Source organism: Hibiscus syriacus, unplaced genomic scaffold, assembly GCF_006381635.1.
Source record: "Hibiscus syriacus cultivar Baekdansim isolate YM2019G1 unplaced genomic scaffold, ASM638163v2 tig00110788_pilon, whole genome shotgun sequence".
Classification (NCBI taxonomy): Eukaryota; Viridiplantae; Streptophyta; class Magnoliopsida; order Malvales; family Malvaceae; genus Hibiscus; species Hibiscus syriacus.
In genome coordinates this window covers 433,186-455,728 of record NW_024062863.1, presented here as the reverse complement: position 1 = coordinate 455,728, position 22,543 = coordinate 433,186, and the positions used below count along the sequence as shown (strand labels likewise).

General features: G+C 33.6%; 2 protein-coding genes and 1 pseudogene across 3 annotated transcripts; 1 reads left to right on the top strand and 2 right to left on the bottom strand.

Annotated features, from left to right (window-relative positions):
- The first annotated feature begins 536 nt into the window (after positions 1 to 536).
- Positions 537 to 4,023, top strand: LOC120140799 (calcium-dependent protein kinase 10-like). Its single transcript, XM_039155782.1, has 7 exons — positions 537 to 1,203; positions 1,543 to 1,686; positions 1,778 to 1,930; positions 2,340 to 2,455; positions 2,569 to 2,736; positions 2,888 to 3,118; positions 3,504 to 4,023. Exons 1-7 carry the CDS (start codon positions 537 to 539, stop codon positions 3,675 to 3,677), a joined length of 1,653 nt encoding a protein of 550 aa, XP_039011713.1. The 3' UTR covers positions 3,678 to 4,023.
- Positions 4,024 to 5,661: 1,638 nt separating this feature from the next.
- LOC120140722 lies at positions 5,662 to 9,240 on the bottom strand (annotated as a pseudogene).
- An 11,099-nt stretch (positions 9,241 to 20,339) lies between these two features.
- On the bottom strand, positions 20,340 to 22,540 carry LOC120140695 (vacuolar protein sorting-associated protein 29-like). 2 transcript variants are annotated; one of them, XM_039155671.1, is made up of 4 exons: positions 22,386 to 22,540; positions 22,131 to 22,291; positions 21,090 to 21,227; positions 20,340 to 20,722 (listed from the first exon to the last, which is right to left on the bottom strand). In XM_039155671.1, the coding sequence occupies exons 2-4, from the start codon at positions 22,260 to 22,262 to the stop codon at positions 20,417 to 20,419; spliced, it is 576 nt and encodes a 191-aa protein (XP_039011602.1). In that variant the 5' UTR covers positions 22,263 to 22,291; positions 22,386 to 22,540; the 3' UTR covers positions 20,340 to 20,416. The 2 variants fall into 2 exon arrangements, with proteins under 2 accessions (XP_039011602.1, XP_039011603.1); XM_039155672.1 differs by having other exon boundaries at positions 22,131 to 22,281.
- Between the last annotated feature and the right edge of the window lie 3 nt (positions 22,541 to 22,543).

Below are 22,543 nucleotides of genomic sequence, written 5' to 3'. Positions count from 1 at the left end.
AAATAGAGTCATAATTTGAGATGAAATTGTAATATTCAAAAAAATCGAGGGTTAATTTAGAATGAATTATAGTTTGGGTGAAATTAAAATATGTAAAAATTTAGAGACTTATTTAAAAAAAAATCATAATTTGAGAATGTGCATTGCAATTAACTTATAAAAAATAAATATGACGGTGCAAAATTACAAGTTATTGACTTCGTTCTACCGCGAATCATTTCCCTCACTAATTAACCAACTAATCAAATTAAGAAAATATAGTTATATTAGCAATTAAATAATCATTTTAAGGTAATAATTTTATTATTCCTAAAAAAGAAATCATTTTTGTTCAAAAGAATCTATTAGTAATAAAATAATAATCATATTCATGCTACGAAGAAAATTTCAAAACCCACCAGATTGTCGAGACTCGAGACCAACCAGTCACCCCGCGTTTTCTTATTTTCTTTTCTTTCTTCCTGCGCCGTCCTCCGCCCACCAACCCCGCAACGGCGGAGACTAAGTTTCAGCTGTTCTTTTAATTCTTTCTGATTATGGGAAATTGTAACGCATGCGTAAGACCGGACGAGAGTCCGGAAAGTAAACCGAACCGATCGGACCAGAATCAGAAAGGAAAGAAAAAACACCGGGAAAGAAAAACGAACCCGTTCGCCGACAGAGTCACCTCGCCTGCTCCGATCCGAGTTCTAAAAGATGTGATCCCACTGAGTCACCGAACTCGAATTTTCGACAAGTACATACTCGGGCGCGAGCTGGGGCGAGGTGAGTTTGGGATCACTTACCTCTGCACGGACAGGGAAACGCGCGAAGCCCTTGCGTGCAAGTCAATCTCCAAGAAGAAACTCCGGACAGCCGTCGACATCGAAGATGTCCGGCGCGAGGTTGCCATAATGTCGACGTTGCCGGAACATCCGAATATTGTGAAGCTGAAAGCGACGTATGAGGACAACGAAAACGTTCATTTGGTTATGGAGCTTTGTGAGGGTGGGGAATTGTTCGACAGGATAGTGGCGAGAGGGCATTACACGGAACGCGCGGCGGCGAACGTCACGAAGACGATAGCTGAGGTGGTTAAGATGTGCCACGAGAATGGCGTTATGCATAGAGATTTGAAGCCTGAGAATTTTTTGTTTGCCAACAAGAAAGAACACTCGCCGCTAAAAGTGATCGATTTTGGTTTGTCTGTGTTCTTTAAGCCTGGTATGTTGGTGAATTTATTTATTTCCTTTTTTGAGGTCTTATATGGGTCTTTTGATAATTTTTGAATTATAACCCAAAATTTAGATAATTTTTGTGTGGCTTTTTTTCTTCTTGTTTACGATTATTTTTCGATTTTTAGTTTTTCAAACCTTTAAACTAGACCTGAGTTTTCTCTGGGATAGTTTGATTTGACTGGATTTCAGATTCTGCTCGTTAGATGTTTGTTCAACAGCTGAATCTTGAGTTTTTGAACTTTGATTATCGTTTTAGTGAGGTTTATTCATGGATTTCAACTTGATTGCAGGATTGATATTTGGAAATTTGGATTTATTTTTGCAGGGGAGAAGTTCTCCGAGATTGTGGGGAGTCCATATTATATGGCCCCTGAAGTTTTGAAACGAAACTATGGACCAGAGGTTGATGTGTGGAGTGCTGGTGTGATCCTGTACATTTTGTTATGTGGGGTTCCTCCCTTTTGGGCAGGTATTCCCTTTTCTTACTTTCTCCTTTTACATGCTTGTACAGTTCCAGACACTCTCATGAACATGTAGCATTTAAATCTATGTATTTTCAGAGACCGAACAGGGCGTTGCTCTTGCGATTTTGAGAGGGGTCATTGATTTTAAGAGGGAACCTTGGCCTCAAGTTTCTGACAGTGCTAAGAGTCTTGTTAGGCTGATGTTAGAATCGGATCCTAAACAAAGGTTGACTGCTCAACAGGTGCTCGGTAAGTTCTCCGGCCGTTCTTACCGTGTTGGATTTTCCGTTAGTATCAAGGACAAGTAGTTTTCATATTTAGCTTTTGATAGAATTGGTGGACCCATTGTGCTTGCTACCTAAACATTATGAATCATTGTTCAAGAAAGCGAGGTCAGAGTGATCTTGAAAGTTCAGATTCCAGCCATAATGAGCTTGAGCATCGAGCTAACTTTATGCCATGGAGCGGTTGGATTTATAGCTTTGGCATCTGATAATGGGTTTATAGCTTTTAATACTTCTAATCAGCAGAAACCATTTATTTTAACATGCAAGATATACTAAAGTTCCTGCAGGATCGTGTTTTCGACATTTTTTAATAGTTGTGTTGATTTTTGCTTTTTGATCTCATCCGTTCTTGACCCTACTTTTGGGCACAGAGCATCCCTGGTTGCAAAATATGAAGAAAGCTCCGAATGTTCCATTGGGAGATATTGTGAGAGCCAGGCTCAAGCAGTTTTCGGTGATGAATAAATTTAAGAAGAAGGCTTTAAGGGTAAGCGTTTTTGGGCAGATTACGTGATTTTGTCTCTTAAAGATTCAAGACCGTTGTGCCGTCGTGCAATTTGCAAGTTCCTGCAGGTGATTCAGTTTTTGTTAATGTTGCAGGTAATTGCAGAGCACTTATCAGTAGAAGAGGTTGAAGTGATCAAAGATATGTTCACATTGATGGATACGGACAATGATGGGAAAGTTTCGTTTGAGGAGCTAAAGGCCGGTCTTCGAAAGGTTGGTTCGCAGTTGGCGGAACCAGAGATCAGGATGTTAATGGAAGTGGTATGGTCCCTTTCTTTTGTCTGCTTAATTAACTGAAAGATCAAAACTTAGCACGTTATATCATTTTTACTTTTTATCTCATAATCTCATTTGGCTCCCGAGAACTCAAACGTCAACTCGTGTTTCCTTTGTGTTGATCTATTCGTATCAGGCTGATGTTGATGGAAATGGAGTGTTGGATTATGGGGAATTTGTAGCAGTGACAATTCACTTGCAGAAGATGGAGAATGATGACAATTTCCGCAGAGCATTCATGTTCTTTGACAAAGATGGGAGTGGATATATTGAACTGGATGAGTTACAAGACGCATTAGCAGATGAATCTGGTGAAACTGATGTTGACGCACTGAACGACATCATGCGTGAAGTTGACACTGACAAGGTATTACTCGATAAATAGCTGAGAATTCATTTTCTTTGAAATATTCATTTTCAACATTCCATAAATTTGGATGTAAGTATGGGGTATGATCTCCCAACTGTAAGCATACTCGTGTTGGACACATACCTTTATCTAATGCTCATGCTCATGCTCGGGTCCATATAACGTAAAATCTAAGTAATTAAGATTTTCAAAGTTTGTCAAAATAGTTTCTGCTGAAAATGGTTAAAATTCCAATGTACTTGGGACTTGGGAGATTGAGGATTGCTAATTTCAACTAAAACTACCAGTGCCCTTTCATCATATATTTTCTTTCATAACTTTGAACTTTTACCATATTTTTTACGGTTACCCCATTTTTTTCTGTGTACCTTTGATTATTCAGGACGGGCGAATCTGTTATGATGAATTTGTGGCCATGATGAAAGCTGGCACCGATTGGAGAAAGGCATCCAGGCAGTATTCGAGAGAGAGGTTCAAGAGCTTGAGTCTTAACTTGATGAAAGATGGTTCCTTGCAGCTCCATGATGCGGTTACCGGCCAAGCTGTTGCTGTTTGAGGTAACAGGATCGATCAACTTTGTTATGCTTGTTCCTGCTTGACACTTCTCTCTCACCATTTGCTGTCGATAAATGATCTATATCTGAAACGTACCAAACCAGTTGCTTATCGGAATGGCATTTAGGTTCGAGTGTAACACCGAGCATTTTGGTGGCAAACGCAATATTCTTTCATAACATGTTTACATCACCATTTGCTGTCGATAAATGATATATATATTTTTTCATGTCATGTTTGGTGATCGACTTCGTATTGTTTCATTTTACTATTTTGTGCAGAATGTAGTGTAGAGTTGTCTTCGACAAATGTGACATTATAAATATGTTTCCAATCTTTGTTTTATATATATATTACTATTTTTTTATTCTGTTTCCTTTATATTTATATATAAGGTTAGGATTTACTTATATGGTACAATTTTTTTTTATTTTTACACAGATTTAGAACCGTTAGTGAAAATAGATGGATGAAATTAACTTCTTTTTTTCAGTGAATATCTTCTCATTGTGTTTAGTTTTACACAATGTAATAAAATTGTATCTCATAAACTTCTCGAGTTATAAAATCGGTAAGTAAATGAGTTCCAATGAATCGTTCTTTGACTCTTTAATATTTAAATTAACATTTTAGATATCATGTTGAAAAGATAAAAAGTAAATTAATTTAAATGTTTTTATATCTAAAAGTTATTTTTGTCTAAAAGCTTGTTTAATCAGTATTTTTTTAATTTCAAAAGTTAATTTTTTAATTGTTTTTCGTAAAAAAAAACTATTAGTAAGGTGTGATTTGAAAAACAATGGAAAAAATAACCTTTAGGAATATAAAGTCTAAATCTATTCATGAGATGGATACAGGGACGAGTATGATTGAGTTTTTGGATTATTCGAATTTGATATAATACTATATATATATATATATATGTCAATCTAATTTAATTCAAGTTTATAAAAATTTCATTCCACTTAAAATTTGAATCCAGTTTTTATGATAAAAACTTAAACTTGCATTTGATATGACAAAAATATATATATTTTATTTTTATTTAATAAAATATAGAATAAGAAGTATTGTGACAATTATTTTTAAATATATAAAAAGATAACTATATTATTATCTTGATTTAGATCAAGTTAATATTTTCATTTTACATTAAACGAAAACTCGAACCGGTGACATTACCCTACAAGAAACTTAACCCAAACATAGATTTTCGATATATATATATATATATATTCTACAAGACCGGATCGAAACCAATTGAATCCGCATTCCATACTTATCATGTACATCTCATAATAGTGCTATCCTAAAAATATGATAACGTAATCAGAAAATCGTTTAATAACTTTAATTCTATGGAATAATAGAGTATAATAATTAGTGACCATTTGTAGAATTAACCCTTAACTTTATTATAATTGTAACTTAATCTCATAATTTTAAAAAGAAATGTCAGCTCATTAAATATTCAAATGGATTTCAGCTGAATTTTGCCAATGCAATCTATTACTCAAGAAAAATGAAGAAAAAAACCCATCTTTTGATCTCCAGATCAATTCCTTTTTAACCTTTTTCGAGTGGATTTATTTCAAGAACGTGCTTGAATTTCAATTGGCACACCAAATGCTACACAGGAGCACTACTCTCCTTGAAAATTTCAAAAAACAGTCGGAGAAACCCTCCATTAGTGTTCATAACATATTCTGAAAACACACACACACAGTCTCTCTCTCTCTCTCCCTCTTTGTTTCTCTCTCGTGCTGGAAGTTGAGCTGGAAAATGAGGGTTTTGGTCTGGTTTTCCCCTGTGATTTTTGCAGTTACCCTTTTGGTATCCTGCTCTTTTGCTCTTACTATGGTAAAAGCTAAAGAACCCATCACTGTTTGTGTTCTTTTTTCTAATGAAAGTTTGTCTTTTTGCTAGAAAAAAATATCCCAGAATTTTATTGTCCTTTTTAAAATGCTTAGAAATGAAGTTGAGCTTCTGGTTTCTTTTATCTGATTTTTTTTAAAGGTCTAACATTGTTGGAGATCAAGAACACATTGAATGACAGAGGAAACTATCTTGTAAACTGGTTAGCCACTGATGAAACACCCTGCAGTTGGACTGGCATTTCTTGTTTCCCCAATCTTCAAAGAGTTCGATCAATATAAACCACACCCTTTGTTTCCTTTTGATGTTTTATTGCTTCACTTTTGCCTATTTTTGCTTATATATGTGTTGATCTTCTACAGAAACCTACCATACATGCAATTAGGAGGGAAAATATCTCCCAGCATTGGCAAACTCAACAGATTGCAAAGACTGAGTTCATTTCTTAGTTTTTCAAACTCGGGTTCAGCCTAGTTACTTCGGTGGCTAATGTGTCCTTGTGTTGTTTCGAATCGTTCTGATTCCGGTTTTCAAACATTCTTAATGTTTACCTGAGGACAAACTCCTATAATTTTCCGAATATTTGACATGCCAACAGAAGTTTGAACAGAGTAACATATTGTTACTTCCATAGATGATTCATTATGCTGAATTATACGCATCGAGAAAAAAGATTCGAGGACCAAGGCATCTTACCATCTCCCCTAGTCACAAGTGTTATGCCAATCAAGCAGTTGATTGCTGTGGTTTTTCCAGCTCCATTGGGTCCAAAAAGACAAATAGTTGATCCTTTGCAAGGTTCACCCATAAGCCCTGAATACAAGTTTACAAGTAAGCAACATATTTTAAATAAATCTCCACTTACAGCAGAAATCTAAATTCCTATCAACGTTATGTTTTCCATCTCTAGCCTTACTGCGGTAATTCAGCAACTGTTAAGATCACGAGAAAATAACAACTTGATGAATAAATTGAAGACATAACAAATATAGATATTAGATACTGAGTAACATCGCAGAGCCATAATGATTTGGTTGCATGAATTGCGACTCAAAATTACTCAAAAGGGTGCTAGCAGGCCAAAAATCAATCAAATTAAACTTCTCTTACCATCCTAAATGACCCAACATCCTAGACCAAGAAATTTCCTTTGAAATATATCAGGAAAATAAACGGTACTTAAATTTGGACAACATAGGGACGAAGGAACATATCCTCCTTCGTCAGGCAAGAAAACTAAGTCGGAAAAAAGGATTGCTTACCTTAACAGCATGGTATGGTGCAGTTTTCTTGCATTTACAGCAGCCACTACACGATCTGGTCCCATGATACATCTTTGAAAGACCCCGTATCTGAACTGCAACATTCTGATCAACTATACCTCCCTTGTTTGTGTTTTAACAAGGTTTTCCTCTTGAAGGACATCTTCATCATCGGGAGTATCATGTTACACAGGTGGAGCTGAACCAATACAACTACAAATGCCACCCTCTATTAAGAGAAAGCTAGAAAAATACAAGTTAGGCGCATTTGTTCAAGTAGGAAAATTCTTGAATATAAATTGAATTTTATTTACCTTCTTCCTTTCCACCTTTCCCCGTCAAAATACCCAGGCATCAAGAAGTAAAATACTGGTCTTCTCGTACTAGTTGACAGATTTGGAATTATGCTATCAAAGTAGATAACCAAAACAAACCACACAAAAAATGTTGCCACCAACAATATGTAGATATCATTCTGTCAGGAACATGCAAAAACGAAGCATAAATGAAAAGAGAACAAAGCAGAAAGATAATGGGCAATATTCTCAACCAAAAATTTTCAATTTCGAACCATGGACGTACAATTGCTATTATACATCGGTCATCATTTGGAGCACATTCTTTTCGTCTACTCCAGCTAACTCCAATGTCTTTTGGAGTGTTAGTAGCCTCAGCAAGAAGATTTAGTGCTTCAGCAAGAAGATTGGGTGGGAATAGTGACTATATATTTTGAAGAGTTCGACTGAAGGTATCACCATACGGGAATCCAGCATTAGTAACAATCTGCAATAAACAACTAAAGTCTATAAATATAATTGAACACGTACTTCAAAATCAAGAAGTTTAGAGTTGGATCATTGCCTGGGTAAAAAACCGATTATAAAAATGAAGAAACCAATAGTAGTGGCTGAAGATGACTTGCTAATGAAGGATGGCAGCATGAATGCAAAACCAACCTGCCCATCAAGCATCACAAGTCACAAATCGTTACTTAATTAAGAGCAGAAATCAACATATAAAGAGTGACAAAAGAAGTGTCATGAACCCCTCCCATGCGAGCCACGATAACCAGTAGGCAGAATCAAGAAGACCCATCATAGTCATAGCCTGTTGGGGACCAATCAAAAAGGTAAACAAACTGAATCCATTATATTCCTGTATAAAGATTGCAAAACTAATCTCTGTTTCAAACATAAAAATTTGAGACCTGTCGAAGCTTGAGTTCTTTCTCTGACACCAACAAACCAATCTCAAACACAAAACCGAACATTGCAATTGCAAGGAAAAAAATCTGTCCAACAGTACCCAGCGTTGAAAAGTTTTCCTTTGCGGGGTGGGGAAATTCCTTGAATTCAACAGTCCATCCAAAGTTTGGATCTGTATCATCATATAAACAAATCAGACAAAGAAACACAAATCAAGTCCGCCAAATAAAATTTCTTAATAGAACTTAGTACCTCCAATCAGTGACCTAGCAATCTCACGTTCTGCAGCAACTTGAAGAGGAATTTGGAATTTAAGTATTGGATCTTCATATTGCCCCCGTCTGCTCATTGCAGTAGAATTAGTCTGTAAACCATAGCTAATCACACTTCCATTAAGTTCTCTAAAATGCAAAGCTCCCGGGACATGCATAGAAAAGCCATTCATCTACATCACCAGTAGTCCTAAACGATTTAACATGCAAAAAAAGACATATATATCATCTGATAAGTAACTGTTTCATTTATCCAAGTAACCAGTATAATAACTACTACAGCAGAACTTTCCTAGCATTCTGCTAATACAAAATCGATTTCAAGAAAATATATACGAACATATTAAAATAACATAACTATTCACAAGAAGTCAATATAACACCAAAATAGTAATATTACAGGTAGATCCCTTCAGAAATTGTAAATTTTTAAGTTACTTAATGGTAAAATTGCATCAAAAAGAATTTATAATTCAATTCCCACAGCCTAAAAAAATTCACGGCTTCGGCTCTGTTCACGGTATTCACTAGCAGAGAATATATAGAAATTAGTTTTATTTTACCCTAGTTAGTGAATGGGTCTGCCGGGATTGTTCTCTCTAATGGCTCTAACGATCCTGTCAACGGCCCGGCTCTCATTCCCGCTCCAAACGAAGTTGTAGCAAGGTAGCTTAACAAAGTACTTATCCTCACATGGAGGGATCGCCGGAGCCACCAACGGCTTCGGATCCCGAATGTCCTCGTACGTCGTCGTGTTGCCGTTTTGAGCATGGGTTGCTCTGTCGATACCAAATAGGAGGAAAATGAAGAACAACGAAGAGAAGAGTTGGATAAACGTCGATCGCTTGTTCATCAGATTCTTCTTCAACAAATCTTTGAATTGCAAACCAAGCAGCCCAATTCCTCCCATCGACAATTTTCTTTTTAAATTTTGATTTTATTTTTTGTAGGACTTGTTTTTGGATTCTTATATGTATAATCAGTTGAAAAGGCACGGTTTTTGTGTGATTATGTAAGAGTGAAAAGGAGAATAAATTACCTTGGGTTTCGAATTATTGTCCGTTTTGCCACTCACGAATATAACTGAAGAGAAAATACTTTGCGTGTGAACTGAATATAAATGTTATCTAATTCGATGATGGTCTTTTGTTGAGTTCAATTATTAAAAGATATAAAATGTTTTTTATATTATATAATATTATTTTATTAAGTCGTTCGATTATTAAAAGTTATTAAATGTTTATTTGACTATTCATATATTCTAAATTCATCTTTTTCTATTAAAAAATTAGTAATCATCTGAGTTGAACATCAACTTGTTGAGTAATATATGATAAAATCATATTTTAATAAAGTATATCGATATCTTTGTTGCTTTCAAGCACTAGCTCAATGATATAATATTTCAAACACTGGTTTGACAGTATAATTTAAAAGGAGAGTTGGTCCATAAAATACAACTCAAATGATTATGGAATCAGATTTTATCATATCTCAGTCAACATGTTAATGTCATGCTCATACTGTAGACACCCATTTTCTTGCAGGGCTTATTTAGTATATATTAATATTATATTTTATCTTTGTATTTTAATTTAAAAAGATGTTATTATTTCAATTAAGATTTAGGATATTATTTTAAATATTATTTTATTTTATCTTTGTTTTAGGTATTTTAGTTTAAATAGTTTTAAGTGTTTTAATTATGATAAAATATGTTATTTTAGGAATTATCTTTAGTCTGTGTTTAGGTATTTGAAGACTATAAATACCCTCTTAGGGTGAGCCTATAAACACAACAGACACAGATCTAAGAATAAAATCTCATTTTTCTCTCTAGCTTTCTCTCTATATTTTTTGCACACTTCTTTATTTTCTTTTAAATTTCGTTTTCAACAATTATGCTAAGTATAACTTTGGTCATACTTAGCTAATTTTCTTTTAAGTCGAAGGCTAAAGCAAAGACTTAGTCCCAAACGTGAGAATTCATATTCGACTTTCCGAAAACACACTTAACAAAATTGTTTGCTAAGAGGAAACTGAGATCGGAACCAGTTATTGTTGAAACAACATAATCTAAGTCGGCAGCGAAGAATTGACTTTGTAAACCGACGTGAATTTTAAAGTAAAGATCCGTTTCGATAATCCAAAAAATTTGAGACAAAGTTGAAGTCTTCGCTATAAGTTTCTCTTTATTTCAATCTTTTTAGATTATTTATTTAATTATTTTATTTTATTCTTATCTTTTATTTTAAAAACAACTTTTAATTTTTTTTATCTTTACTATTATTATTTATTATTTTATTATATTTTCTTTTTTTAATCTTATTTTATCTTTATTTTCTCACTTATTTTACTTTTATTTTCTCTTTTAATATTTTTTTAATATTTTAATAATTTTCTTTTCTAGAAATTAATATTTTCTTCATTTATTTTATTTTAACATTTTTTATATAACATTTTTTAAATTTAATATTTCATTCTTTGATTTGTTTTTTAGACTTAATTTTTATTTGATATTTCAACGTTTTTAACTTTTTAGAGATAATTTCAATCGATCAAAGGAAAGTAATTCGAATTGAGTTTGTAAGTTTTAATTTCAATTTCAATTTTCGCAATTAAGACAACCAATAAATTAAATGGTACCAAAAGGGCAGTTCAAGTGTGCTAATTCTTCCTTGACTGTAACTGACTCTCGAATTCGACATATTTCTGGTAAAACACAGATCAGGTAAGATCGTGTCCGATTAACCTAAATATTTTTTAAATGATCAGTGACGACCCTAACCAACTTATTTAAGTAGAAGCCCAATTATGGGTTCATCCGAAAGACGGCCGCGACACATACGACCGCCAATATTTTAACAAAAAACAGACGAGTTTGGAACATATAAATAGTCAGATGGTCATTTTGTAACTTTTAAAAGTCAAATGACTCAACAAAGCATCGTCCTATAGTCAATGAACTATTTTTGTAACTTTTAATAATCGATACTCAACATAGCAGTACCCTATAATTAATTTGTGTACTTGAGCTTCAGTTAACTATCCACTAATTTATATATGTCAATTAAACCAATAATTTAATTTATAAAAATGAATTTCTAGTTTAGATTATTTTATTTGTTAAAAAAACATTAATTTCACTTAAAAATATATGTAACAGTTACTTAATTTAGATATTTAGTTGCACATTTGATTATATTTTAAGTCGAAGTTTTAATTATTAAGATTATAGTTCAAACTAAGCAATTACTTAATTTCTTGAGTTCTAAACCCACTCAAAGCATTCCATTCCTTCCCCTAGAGTCCAACTTCCTCTCCCTTCTGGTTAGGATTAGATTTAGAATTTAACCATAAATAAATAAATAAATCATAGTTCAAATTTTATTCTATAAAAGTATAGCTAACTTTTTTATATTTATTTAATTTTAAATTGTATTGTATGCAAAACAAAAAAGAAATCGAATTTAGATATTATAAAAAAATTAGATCATTTTAAGTATAAAATTATAAGGATTTGATAAATCTTTAAACTAAAGAATTGAAAAGATAATATGTAATATGCTTAATGTTTAAATTTGTATGGACTAAGATTATCATTTGATAAAAAGTTTAGGGCATGAGTCTCTCATATTTCATTTAATTTTGTTAAGTGAAACTTATTATTGTTTAAATATGCATACATTTAAATATTAATATAGTTTTATTTTATAATGATTGGATATATTTATAGTTTGAGTGTATTAATTGTAATTACAACTTTAATTTAATTATAATTGCTACTTATAATTAATTGTACTAAACGAAACTGCCGATATAATTTCAATTTTGATAAAATACAAGAGATTGACCGAATAAGAAGCAAAACAATCATTGAAAAATCCCTTGGATTTGATTTTTCATTCATCCATTGTAATTTAAATTAATTATAAGATTTGCAAGCTGTTGGGATTAATCAAATAATATAATGACATTTATGTTTTTATTATTGTAAGTGTCGATTAAATTAAAATTTATCTTTTCATTTGTTGGGTTTAAATCCTAAATAGGTCCTACTCTTTTGAAGTTAAGCAAGTTGACTCCTCATAATTTTATCTTGGGTAAATTATACAAATAGTGCCCGGTTATAGGACACAATTTTGTTGAATCCATCGACTATTAAAAATTAAAAAATAGTCCCCTGACTATAGGACATTACTTTTTTGAGCCCCTCAACTATTAAAAGTTACAAATGATCACTCAACTATTCATTATATTTCAAACTCATCATTTTTCGTTAAAAAAATTATGATCATCTAAGCTAGACGTTAACATGCTGATTATGATATAATAAGTGTTTGAGATTATAAGATCCGATTTTATCATATCTCAGTCAATATGTTAACGTTTAGCTCAGACTATCGTCAATTTTTTTAACAGAAAATGAGGAGTTTGGAACATAATGAATAGTCGGGTGACTATTTTATAACTTTTAATAGTTGATGGACTCAACAAAACAACACCCTATAATCGACAGACCATTTTATAACTTTTAATAATTAAGAAACTCAACAAAACAAAACATCTTATAATCTAGACTTGGGGACTATTTGTATACTTTACTCTTTTATCTTTGAGTATATTAGTTTTTAAAATTTACATTTTTCAAATGATAAAATTATATTCTATACTTAATTTCAAACAAATTATAAACATTTTTTGCTAACATATATATATATATATATATTTGAATTGTGCTAAAAAATATATTACCTTTTTTAAATTAGTTTTAAACTTATCAAACAGAGCGTTAACTAGATATTTATGTAAAAAAAAGTAAATTACATATTTAGTACCAAAACTATTATTTTTATTTTATTTTAGTATCTAAACTTTATTGTTTTTCAAAATCATACCTAACGTTTAGTTTATGTTTCATTTTGATACACTTTCGTTAAAACCTTAATATAATTGCAGTACCTGTTTTTTTTATAAGTAAATTACACCAGAAAATGATAAGTTTGAAACATAAGAATAGTCAGATGATCATTATGTAACTTTTAATAGTTGAGGGACTCAACAAAGTGGTACCCTATAGTCAGAGGATCATGTTGTAACTTTTAATAGTTGAGGGATTTAATAAAATATTACCATATAGTCAAGGGACCATTTGTGCTTTACCCAATATTTATATGTTTAAATATCGGTTGATGGCATCGCCTTTGACCATTGAAATTTGAGCTTCCGGCCACTTGTTGTGTGCACCGTCTTGGATTATTTATAGGGTATAATATGCAAAAAGTAATCGAACTATACTTCAATAATAGTTTTGGTTATTTAACTTTTAAATTTATATAATGATCATTAAAAGTTATAAAAGTTACAATATTTATACTATCTAGATCTCTTGTCATCCATAAATAAAAGATATTAAGCACTTAAGTATATTTAATCTTACATCCTACTATAAATTATACGAACGACAATATTAGATAAATCAAACTCAATCAGTAAAATTGTTAAAATAATATTTACCATGTAAAATACGAATTTAGTTGCTAAAGACCGAGATCTTGGCTTCTTAAACTCTGAGGTAACAACACGTATAAGTTCTTTGGATTTGTTCCGGTTTAAATCCCATGTGATAGTGGTAGAGACAGACGTAAGATCTCAATTCGATATGTTTTGATTCTACCTGATTATATAGAATTAATATTAATTTTTTTAAAAAAATTAAATTCGGATCGAATTTTTTTGGATGATAAGGTCAGCTTAGACCAGGTTTGAATTTAAGTAAAAAAATTCTCGACTCAATCCAAGATAATATTGTAAATTTTTACCTTAATGTCGGATCGAGTGAGACTTCCTGAACTCATGTTGGATCAGATGATGAGTGAAAGTGACACCCGTCGTTTTGATGTCAAATAAATTCATTATTCTCAATAAATAAATAAAGGAAATACGTAGTAAAGAGAAGTAAGGGTCGATTCCACAGGGATTTAAAAAATTATAAATTTCTGTCTGATTTATTTATGTTAGGCGTGAAACAGTAAAAATGGGGGAGAATTTTGGTAAAAAGATATTAAAATAATAAAAATGATTAAATAAATAAAAGTAATTAAAATAAAAATAAGAAGATGAAGATTGTGAATAAATTCGGTAAAAGTAGCCTCAAGCTTCGCTTTGACTCAATTTCCTTATGATCATCGAATAAGATTTTCTCTTCGGGATTCACGTCGGTTACTTTGTCTACAAGGGCTATCCCCGTGACTCTATCTTGTATACCGAATACCCAAGGCAATCTTTGATTCCGGCTTCGATAATTGATTCTAACGACATCAATTGTCGTAGATCAATTACCGTTTAAGTTCGTGGCGTCCGACTCGGATTGTTGCTTCTATAACCGTCAATTCCGATCTCAATTTCCTCTTGGCGAAATTATCTCGCCAAGTGTGTTCCTAGGAAGTCGAATTGCTTTCTATAAATCGAATCTTCCTCCCACACATTTAATCGCAACAACCTCTTCACCAAAGTCAATCTTTGATTTTGAAAACTGTTTTGATTTTGAAAAATAAGCGTAAAGATTTAGAGAGATATTCCGAAGATATTAAGGGACCGTTTCAATTCTCCCTTTGGAATTGAATCATCGCGACAGCTCTCGGCTTTTGAAAAGTTTAGCTAAGCATGACAAGAGTCATACTTAGCATTTTGAAAACAAAGCTTGAAAATAAAAGAAAAAAGGAAAAACTTGAAAAGTAAAAAGAGAAAACTTTAATAAAACTAGAGAGAAAAGAAGAATATAATTTGAGTGATGATTTTAGGCTTACCCCAAGTGGATATTTATAACCTCTCAAAGCCTAAGAGATAAACAAATAAAATAAATAAAATTATCCTAAAAGATAATTGTTTTAAATTTAAATTCAAACTTATACTAGTCTCCTAATACAACTCTACTCGTCAATCTTCCAGAAGGCGTGCGGATGAAGTCTTTTAGAAACCGCCGCTGACTGAACCTTCTAGAAATAGCCACGTCAGACCGCATCGTGCCCATGTCTCCAGCCGTGACCAAATAATAAAAAAAATGCAGAATTCGCCCGTTTTATAACTAATTATGGAAAGTAAGGACATGCACGAAAATATGCATAACACAACCAAATCAGCGGCAATAACTCCACAAAATCGAAGAAATAACGAGCAAAGATTAACGATTCTGAACACTAATCAAATTCCCCCTCACTTATCTCATGTTTTTCCTCAAGTAAGATTAACCAAATTAGTCAAAAAAAACTTCATTAAACGTTCTTTGTCAAGTTTCATATTCAAGGAAACAATGTAGAGACCACAATAACTATTCAAGTCAAGAAATTAATTAATTGAACATCACCAATTGGAACAAGTCAAGTGCAATTGTAATATCCATTAATTCATTAATCTCAATGCTCATAACTCAACACCTTACCGGGATTCACTCAAATCACTCAATGTGTTTGGGGTAAAGAAACGCTCAATGTCAGAATTTACACGGTATTACCATAAGCCTGCAAGTAAATCAAATATCTACTACTAATAAAAACAAAATGCATAAATCAAAGGGTCTTTTATTGGTTGTAACGGGACTTAGGTAAAGGTGGGGAAAAGACTAAAAATATGACTAAAAATTCAAGGTAAGAAATTAACAAATAATAATCTCAACTCCATCAAAACATTAAGCACAACAAGATAAAAAGACGACATATCAAACAACAAATTTCTTATCGAAATACATTTTTTCACACTTTTGTTGTTTTGTTTTCCATTTTTTTCTTTCATGTTTTTTTCTTTCTCTTTTTCTTTCGAACAACTTGTTTTTTTCTTCTTCTTTTTTGAACTGTTGTTTTTTTCTTCTTTCATTCATCATTTTTTTATGGAGAATATAACGGTAAAATTATTCACTTACCCTGAAAAAGGTAGAAAAGATGGATAAAATAAAAAGGCTCGGGTTTATGAACATGGTGAAAACAAAGAAGTGGGAATAGGCTCAGAAGTGATTAACTAAGGGGAAAATATATGGGTAGGCAATTTAGTAGGGAAACAGAATGGTTATTCGTAAGGTGCCAAAATCATCTTTAAGCATCATGTTCATGTGTAATCTCGACAATATTTAACATGCAGGTTCTAGAATACCAATGTCAAATTCGACACACTCAATCCAACAAAATGAGAGCGAAAATGATATGTTCGTAAAGGCTCAAATCTCACCAAATTATTTCATGCATTGAACTAATCACATTTTAACCATTAAAATCATGGAATATCACAAAAACACCAATTTATCACAATTCATGTTATTCGCTATCAATAACATCCTAACTTAAATAATCATGTGTTCCCAAACAAGCATAGCATTCCAAAAATTTGCAACAAGACAAAGACAATCAATGAAATTTTTGACAAATCCAATCAACATATACTAGCATCGAAACATAAAGATAATCAAAGGGAAATTCAATCCTACACTCTACTCCCCATCACTTAAAGCGTTTTGCCTCAAAACGAAAATTAAAGTGCAAGAGAAAAAATTAGAGTACTCCCCGGATTTCATATCGGTTTTGTGTGCGCACCGTCGTGGAGTAGAGAGGAGCTGGTAGCGTGGAAACTCGTTAGCAAAGGGGTAGGGGTTCGGTGATGCCGTCGGCGGTGAGGAGAAGAAGGGGCTATGGTTTTGCGTTTGTTTGGGGATGGCTATCGAGTTGATGGGTTTAAGTTTGGTTCATACCGTGGGGTGTCTGAATTGAAAGTAAATGGGGTTTTTATTTTTTGTGTGGATAAATTGGAGTTTAAAAATTTAAAGGTGATAGAGATAAGGATGGTGGGGTCCATGGTAAAAGGAAATTGAAAGAGAAGAGAGAATTGGAGAATAGTGGGCGGCAGAAAGATAACAAAAAGGGAAAAGAATTTTTCATATAGGTTTTGCTAACATGCGCTGACCTTCAAAGGGTTATGCTAATGTGCGCAAGGATCTTTCCTTGTTCCACTGTTCTGCGTTTTTTTACCACTGCTCATGGGGTTCCGAAATTAGTACTATTCGACTGAAATTTATGCAATTCTTCGTCATTTAAGTTTGAATAAAATTATTCGATTCCTGCAAAAATAAAAATAAAAATTAAACATGCTTGAATGAATAAAAATAAAATGAAACAAAAAGTAAAGATAAAAATATAACGGAATTGAAAACAATGGGTTGCCTCCCATGAAGCGCTTTTGTTTAACGTCGTTGGCTCGACGACCTGATTCAGACTACAGGTTTCGTGACAGACACTTCCACTTCATTTGTTTTTTCCAACTAAGAAATTCTTTATGAGATTCGAAAATTCTCATAAAGATTTCTTCGGATTTTTCCCAAATTAAAATTCTTGTCGAAAAGAATGTCCGTCAAAACATCTTTTTTACCAAAAATTGATTTCTTCAAACGATTCTTCGATGGTTTCAACATAATTTTTGGTGCCTGCAAAAGGGAAGGTGAATCTTTAGTGCTTAAAGGAGTTAAGATCAAATTCGAATCAACTAATGAAATATTTTTCAACTCCCTTATGTCGTCTTTTTTATCATCCGATTCCTTGCATAAATAATCAACAAAGTTAGATTCATCATCAACAGGTTTAATAATGCCAACAAAATTAATACTATGCACATTATCCGGATATCTCATTGTTTTATAAACATCAAACTTTATGATCTCACCGTCGAATTCTATAGTAAGAATATCGCTTCGAACGTCAATTTTTGCATTTGCCATGCTTAAAAAGGGACGACCGAAGAGGATTTTAGAACCAATGTTGCTACGATCATTTTCCATATCAATCACATAAAAATCAGCATGAAAAATTAAGTCTTCTACCTCTATTAGAACATTTTCTATAAGTCCTTCAGGATAAATAACTGATTTGTCTGTTAGCTGAAGTGTAACTCTCGTCACATTCAAAGGCTTGGTAGAAATTAAATTATAGACGGAGAGAGGTATTACATTGATAAAGGCACCTAGATCGCACATAGCTTGCTTGATTTTAATCTCACCAATTTTACAAGGTATTGAAAACATACATTGGTCTTTATACTTCGGTGGAAGCGGTCGTTGGAAAACTGCTGAGACGTTCGCACCTAAATCCACTTTCTCGACCCCGGTAAACTTCCTTTTAGTCGTACAGAGATCCTTCAAAAATCGGCAATACCTTGGAACTTTTCGGATAACCTCAAGGAGAGGTATATTAACTTCCACCTTCCGAAGTACGTCTAATATTTCATTTTCCTCGGCTTTTTTATCATTTTTGACTAACCTCGATGGAAAAGGTGGTGGCGCGTCATAGAGAGATGGTGTCGGATCGTCCATTTGTTCTTCATCATTCTCTTTCTGAGATCTTGCGTCATCAGTCTTCTTCTCTTTTTGGATTTTTTGGTCTGATGGAATAGGTGGCGCCACTACTGTACCACTCCGAAGAGTGATGGCGCTAACGTTCTCCCTCGGGTTTACTTCAGTTTGAGACGGGAGTTTACCTTGTGATTTCATGCGGCTTACAGTTTGAGTTAGTTGGCTCATCTGCCTGTCTAACTCTTGTAAGTGGGCTTCGGTGCGATTCTGAAATTTTTCCTGGAAAAGTGCTAACCTCTCGACAATCGATTCTAGTGATGTCTTCTGCGGTTGTTGTTGTGGTGGAGGTGGTCTCGATTGATAGCTTTGATTTGGTCTTTGGTTCTGAGCATAGCTGAAATTCGGATGATCCCTCCATCCTAGGTTGTATGTATTGCCGTAGGGATTATAAGCTCTTTGGGGAGGTCCCGGGAAATTCCTGACTGCATTGACTTGAGCTGTTGCGTCATCTTGAATCAGTGGACAACCGTCTGTCTGATGATCAGGCAATGCACATATTCCACATACTCGGTTTTGCCCTATCTTTCCTGAAACAAGAGAGTTTACGACTTCAGTTAGCTTATCGATTTTATTTTCTAAGGAAGATGAACTTATCTCATGAACCCTTCGAGAATGTTCATTATTTGTGCGAAATTATTGGGAATTTGCAGCCATTGTCGATATTAAGTCCCTAGCCTCAGTAGGAGTCATATTCACCAAGGCTCTACCGCTGGCTGCATCGATCATCTTCATTTCCAGGGAGGATAATCCTTCATAAAAGTATTGAAGGAGTGTTTGTTCAGTTAACCCATGTTGTGGGCAACTAGAACATAACTTCTTAAACCGCTCCCAATAGTCGTAGAGTGACTCTTCATCAAGTTGCTTGATTCCAAGTATTCTTCTTCGTAGTTCACTTACTTTTACCGCAGGGAAAAACATGTCTAGAAAAAGACACCCCACCGTCCCTATCTCTATCACCTTCTAGAAACAGCCACGTCAGACCGCGTCGTGTCGAGAGTCGTGCCCATGTCTCCAGCCGTGACCAAATAATAAAAAAAATGCAAAATTCGTCTGTTTTATCACTAATTCTGGAAAGTAAGGACCTGCACGAAAATAGACATAACACAACCAAATCAGCGGCAATAACTCCACAAAATCGAAGAAATAACGAGTAAAGATTAACGATTCTGAACACTCATCAGAAAGGTACAATATTCAAATCGAGTTCAAACATGTCAAAAATTCAACTCGACCCAACTCATGCCCATCTTTATACAATAAATATTGTTCAAAATTATTTTAATTTAATTCTATATGTATATTTTAATTATTATAATTATCAATCCATCTATTTACGCATTATAATAATTAATTCTGATCATAATTTTATATACGTGTATATGTTATTTATAAATAAACTTATTGTTTCAATTAGTTATCTATAATTTATATTTCTATATCTATAATATAACATAAAATCACGAATTTAGAGAAACTTTTGAACATACAAAGTAATTAATTTCAACCTTAAAAAACATATTGATGTAAAGACCCACTAACATTCAGGAAAAGGAAAAGAATCCATTTCAAAGCTTGTCTTAGCTTTTGTGTTCATTTTCTTCAACTAAGAGAAGAAGGTTTAGAGATTGTTTCTCCAAAATGGCTTCTAAAACAGGACATAACAGTAGGCAGCAAGACAAACTTTTTGAGTGAATAAACATGTCAATAGCAGCAGATGATGGTAAACCCCTTAAAAATGTTCAATGAGCAGAGTGAGTTGAAGCTGCTGTCTTCTTGAAATCGATTTTGTCGACTTTAACCTCTCCGTCAATGAGTTCATAGACATAGACCACGACTCGTAGCCCGTCAATATCCATCAGGACAAAGCTTGGGTTGACGTCATAAGTGATGCTGCTAAATGCACCGGTAGCAGATCCCGGGTTTATAACAACCCCACCTTCGTGTTTGTATGCAGTAAACTGGTGGGTGTGACCTGTCACGAGTATGTCTACATCGAGTTGCCGCTGTAGCATGGCTAAGGAGTCTAGGTCACCCCAGGGAATAACCTTGATGTATGGAGCCACATTAAGAGTGATTAGTATTGTCTGAAATGTGCATATCAACATAGGTTCGGAGATATAACCCTCCATGGATCCTTCAAATACATGGGGAAACTAGAAAAAAAAGAATGAGCATATTCGTGTAGTACAAATTCCTGTATCCGATATTTCACTCTTGAGACTGAGCAACATAGGTGCAGGTAACATCATTAGCATGAATGCACATAATTTTCACAACAGCGGGAGATGCATGCTTTATAAATTTATATAATCCACATCTATTGCAAACTAATTACTGATTTAAAATGAAGAGTCAGTCAACATTCCATCGGAAAGAAGAAAAAAACGATTCAAGGTACAAAAGAAACCACACCTGATGACCATGGCACAATCCCAATTTGAATTGTCCAATAGTTAGAGTTTTGGTCTCGGGATATCTTGTTTCGTCATCGTATTCACCTCTGGTAATATGCAGGTCAGGACAGAGAGTCTTCAAGTACTCTTGAACTTCCTGAAATTTTAGTTCGATTTCGCTAAGCCAGTGGTAATTTTAATAAGATAAATGGGAACTATAAAATGTAAATTGTTAACATTTTACCATGGGGTAGTTTCTGTAAAGCTGAAGCTAACAAATCAATTCATTCGAATACTTCACCGACTATGCAAATAAGAGAAAGACAGCTTAAACTTAGGACATTAGCTTCTGCTATGCTAAGTAACCCCTTTAGCAGTACCGGAGAGCAAAACAAGATAACTACTTAATGCTATGTTAACATATTTGGAGGAATGAGTTGCTGTCCTCCAAATATATGGAAAAACAATTTTTACAAAAAATCGAACAAACTTGAACACAAACCAACGTACCGAACCTCATAGCAAGTTTGGCCAAGATAGCATATTTGCATTTGAGACCAAACAATACAGGGCAAAGGGAATGCCATTCATTGCATGTTATATAAATCAAGGTGACAAATGATATACAGCAGCAAAGATATTTAGATAAAAAATTACAATGATCAAATGAAACGATTATCGATGATCAGTTAAAATATTAACAGCAGAATACGGTAGTTTCTGCTGCTTCTCCCGAAGGCAAACTATAAACATGACAAAAAATAAAAAGAGAATCTCGCGTATATTGTGCACACAGCACACTGCTGTAATGCATGAAGTAGGAAACAATATATCTTAGGGCAAAGACATGAAATCCAGATTAAATCAAGCATAGAATTAGCATTCCTGAACAAGGACTGGATACTCCATAGTTTCAGGGGGGGGGATTAATAAAGTCAATTGCTTCAATTAGACTGAGCTGAGAAACATGAAACCCAAATTCAAGTAAGATTCAACTAGAATAAAACCCATAGAAGAACAGTGTGGAAAAATACCAGAAAGAAAAAGAAAGATGGGATACCTTGATGCAAAGATTGCCAGTGCAAATGATATGTTGGATCTTGCCAGGAACAAGCATGGACTTGAATTTCGGAGGGAGATCAGCCGCCCGATGAGGTATATGCAGATCCCCCAAAGCCAAAACCAGAACCATCTTCTTCTTCTTCTAATATCTACCAATAACTGCACAATTAATTCAGAAAAAAATGAAATGAAAAGAAACCCAACAAGGGAAACATGAACATGAAAGAAGATGGGATGGAAACTTTTGGATTACCAGCGACGGATTTGGATTGAACTTTTGGGAGGAAACCCAGAAATAAACATAAAATGTTTTTTGATTACCAATGAAGAATTTGATTCTTTTGTTTTGCTTTCCCTCTCGTACTAGTTGACGATTTGTTCCTCGAAACTGTTTGTTGTCTTGTTTCCATC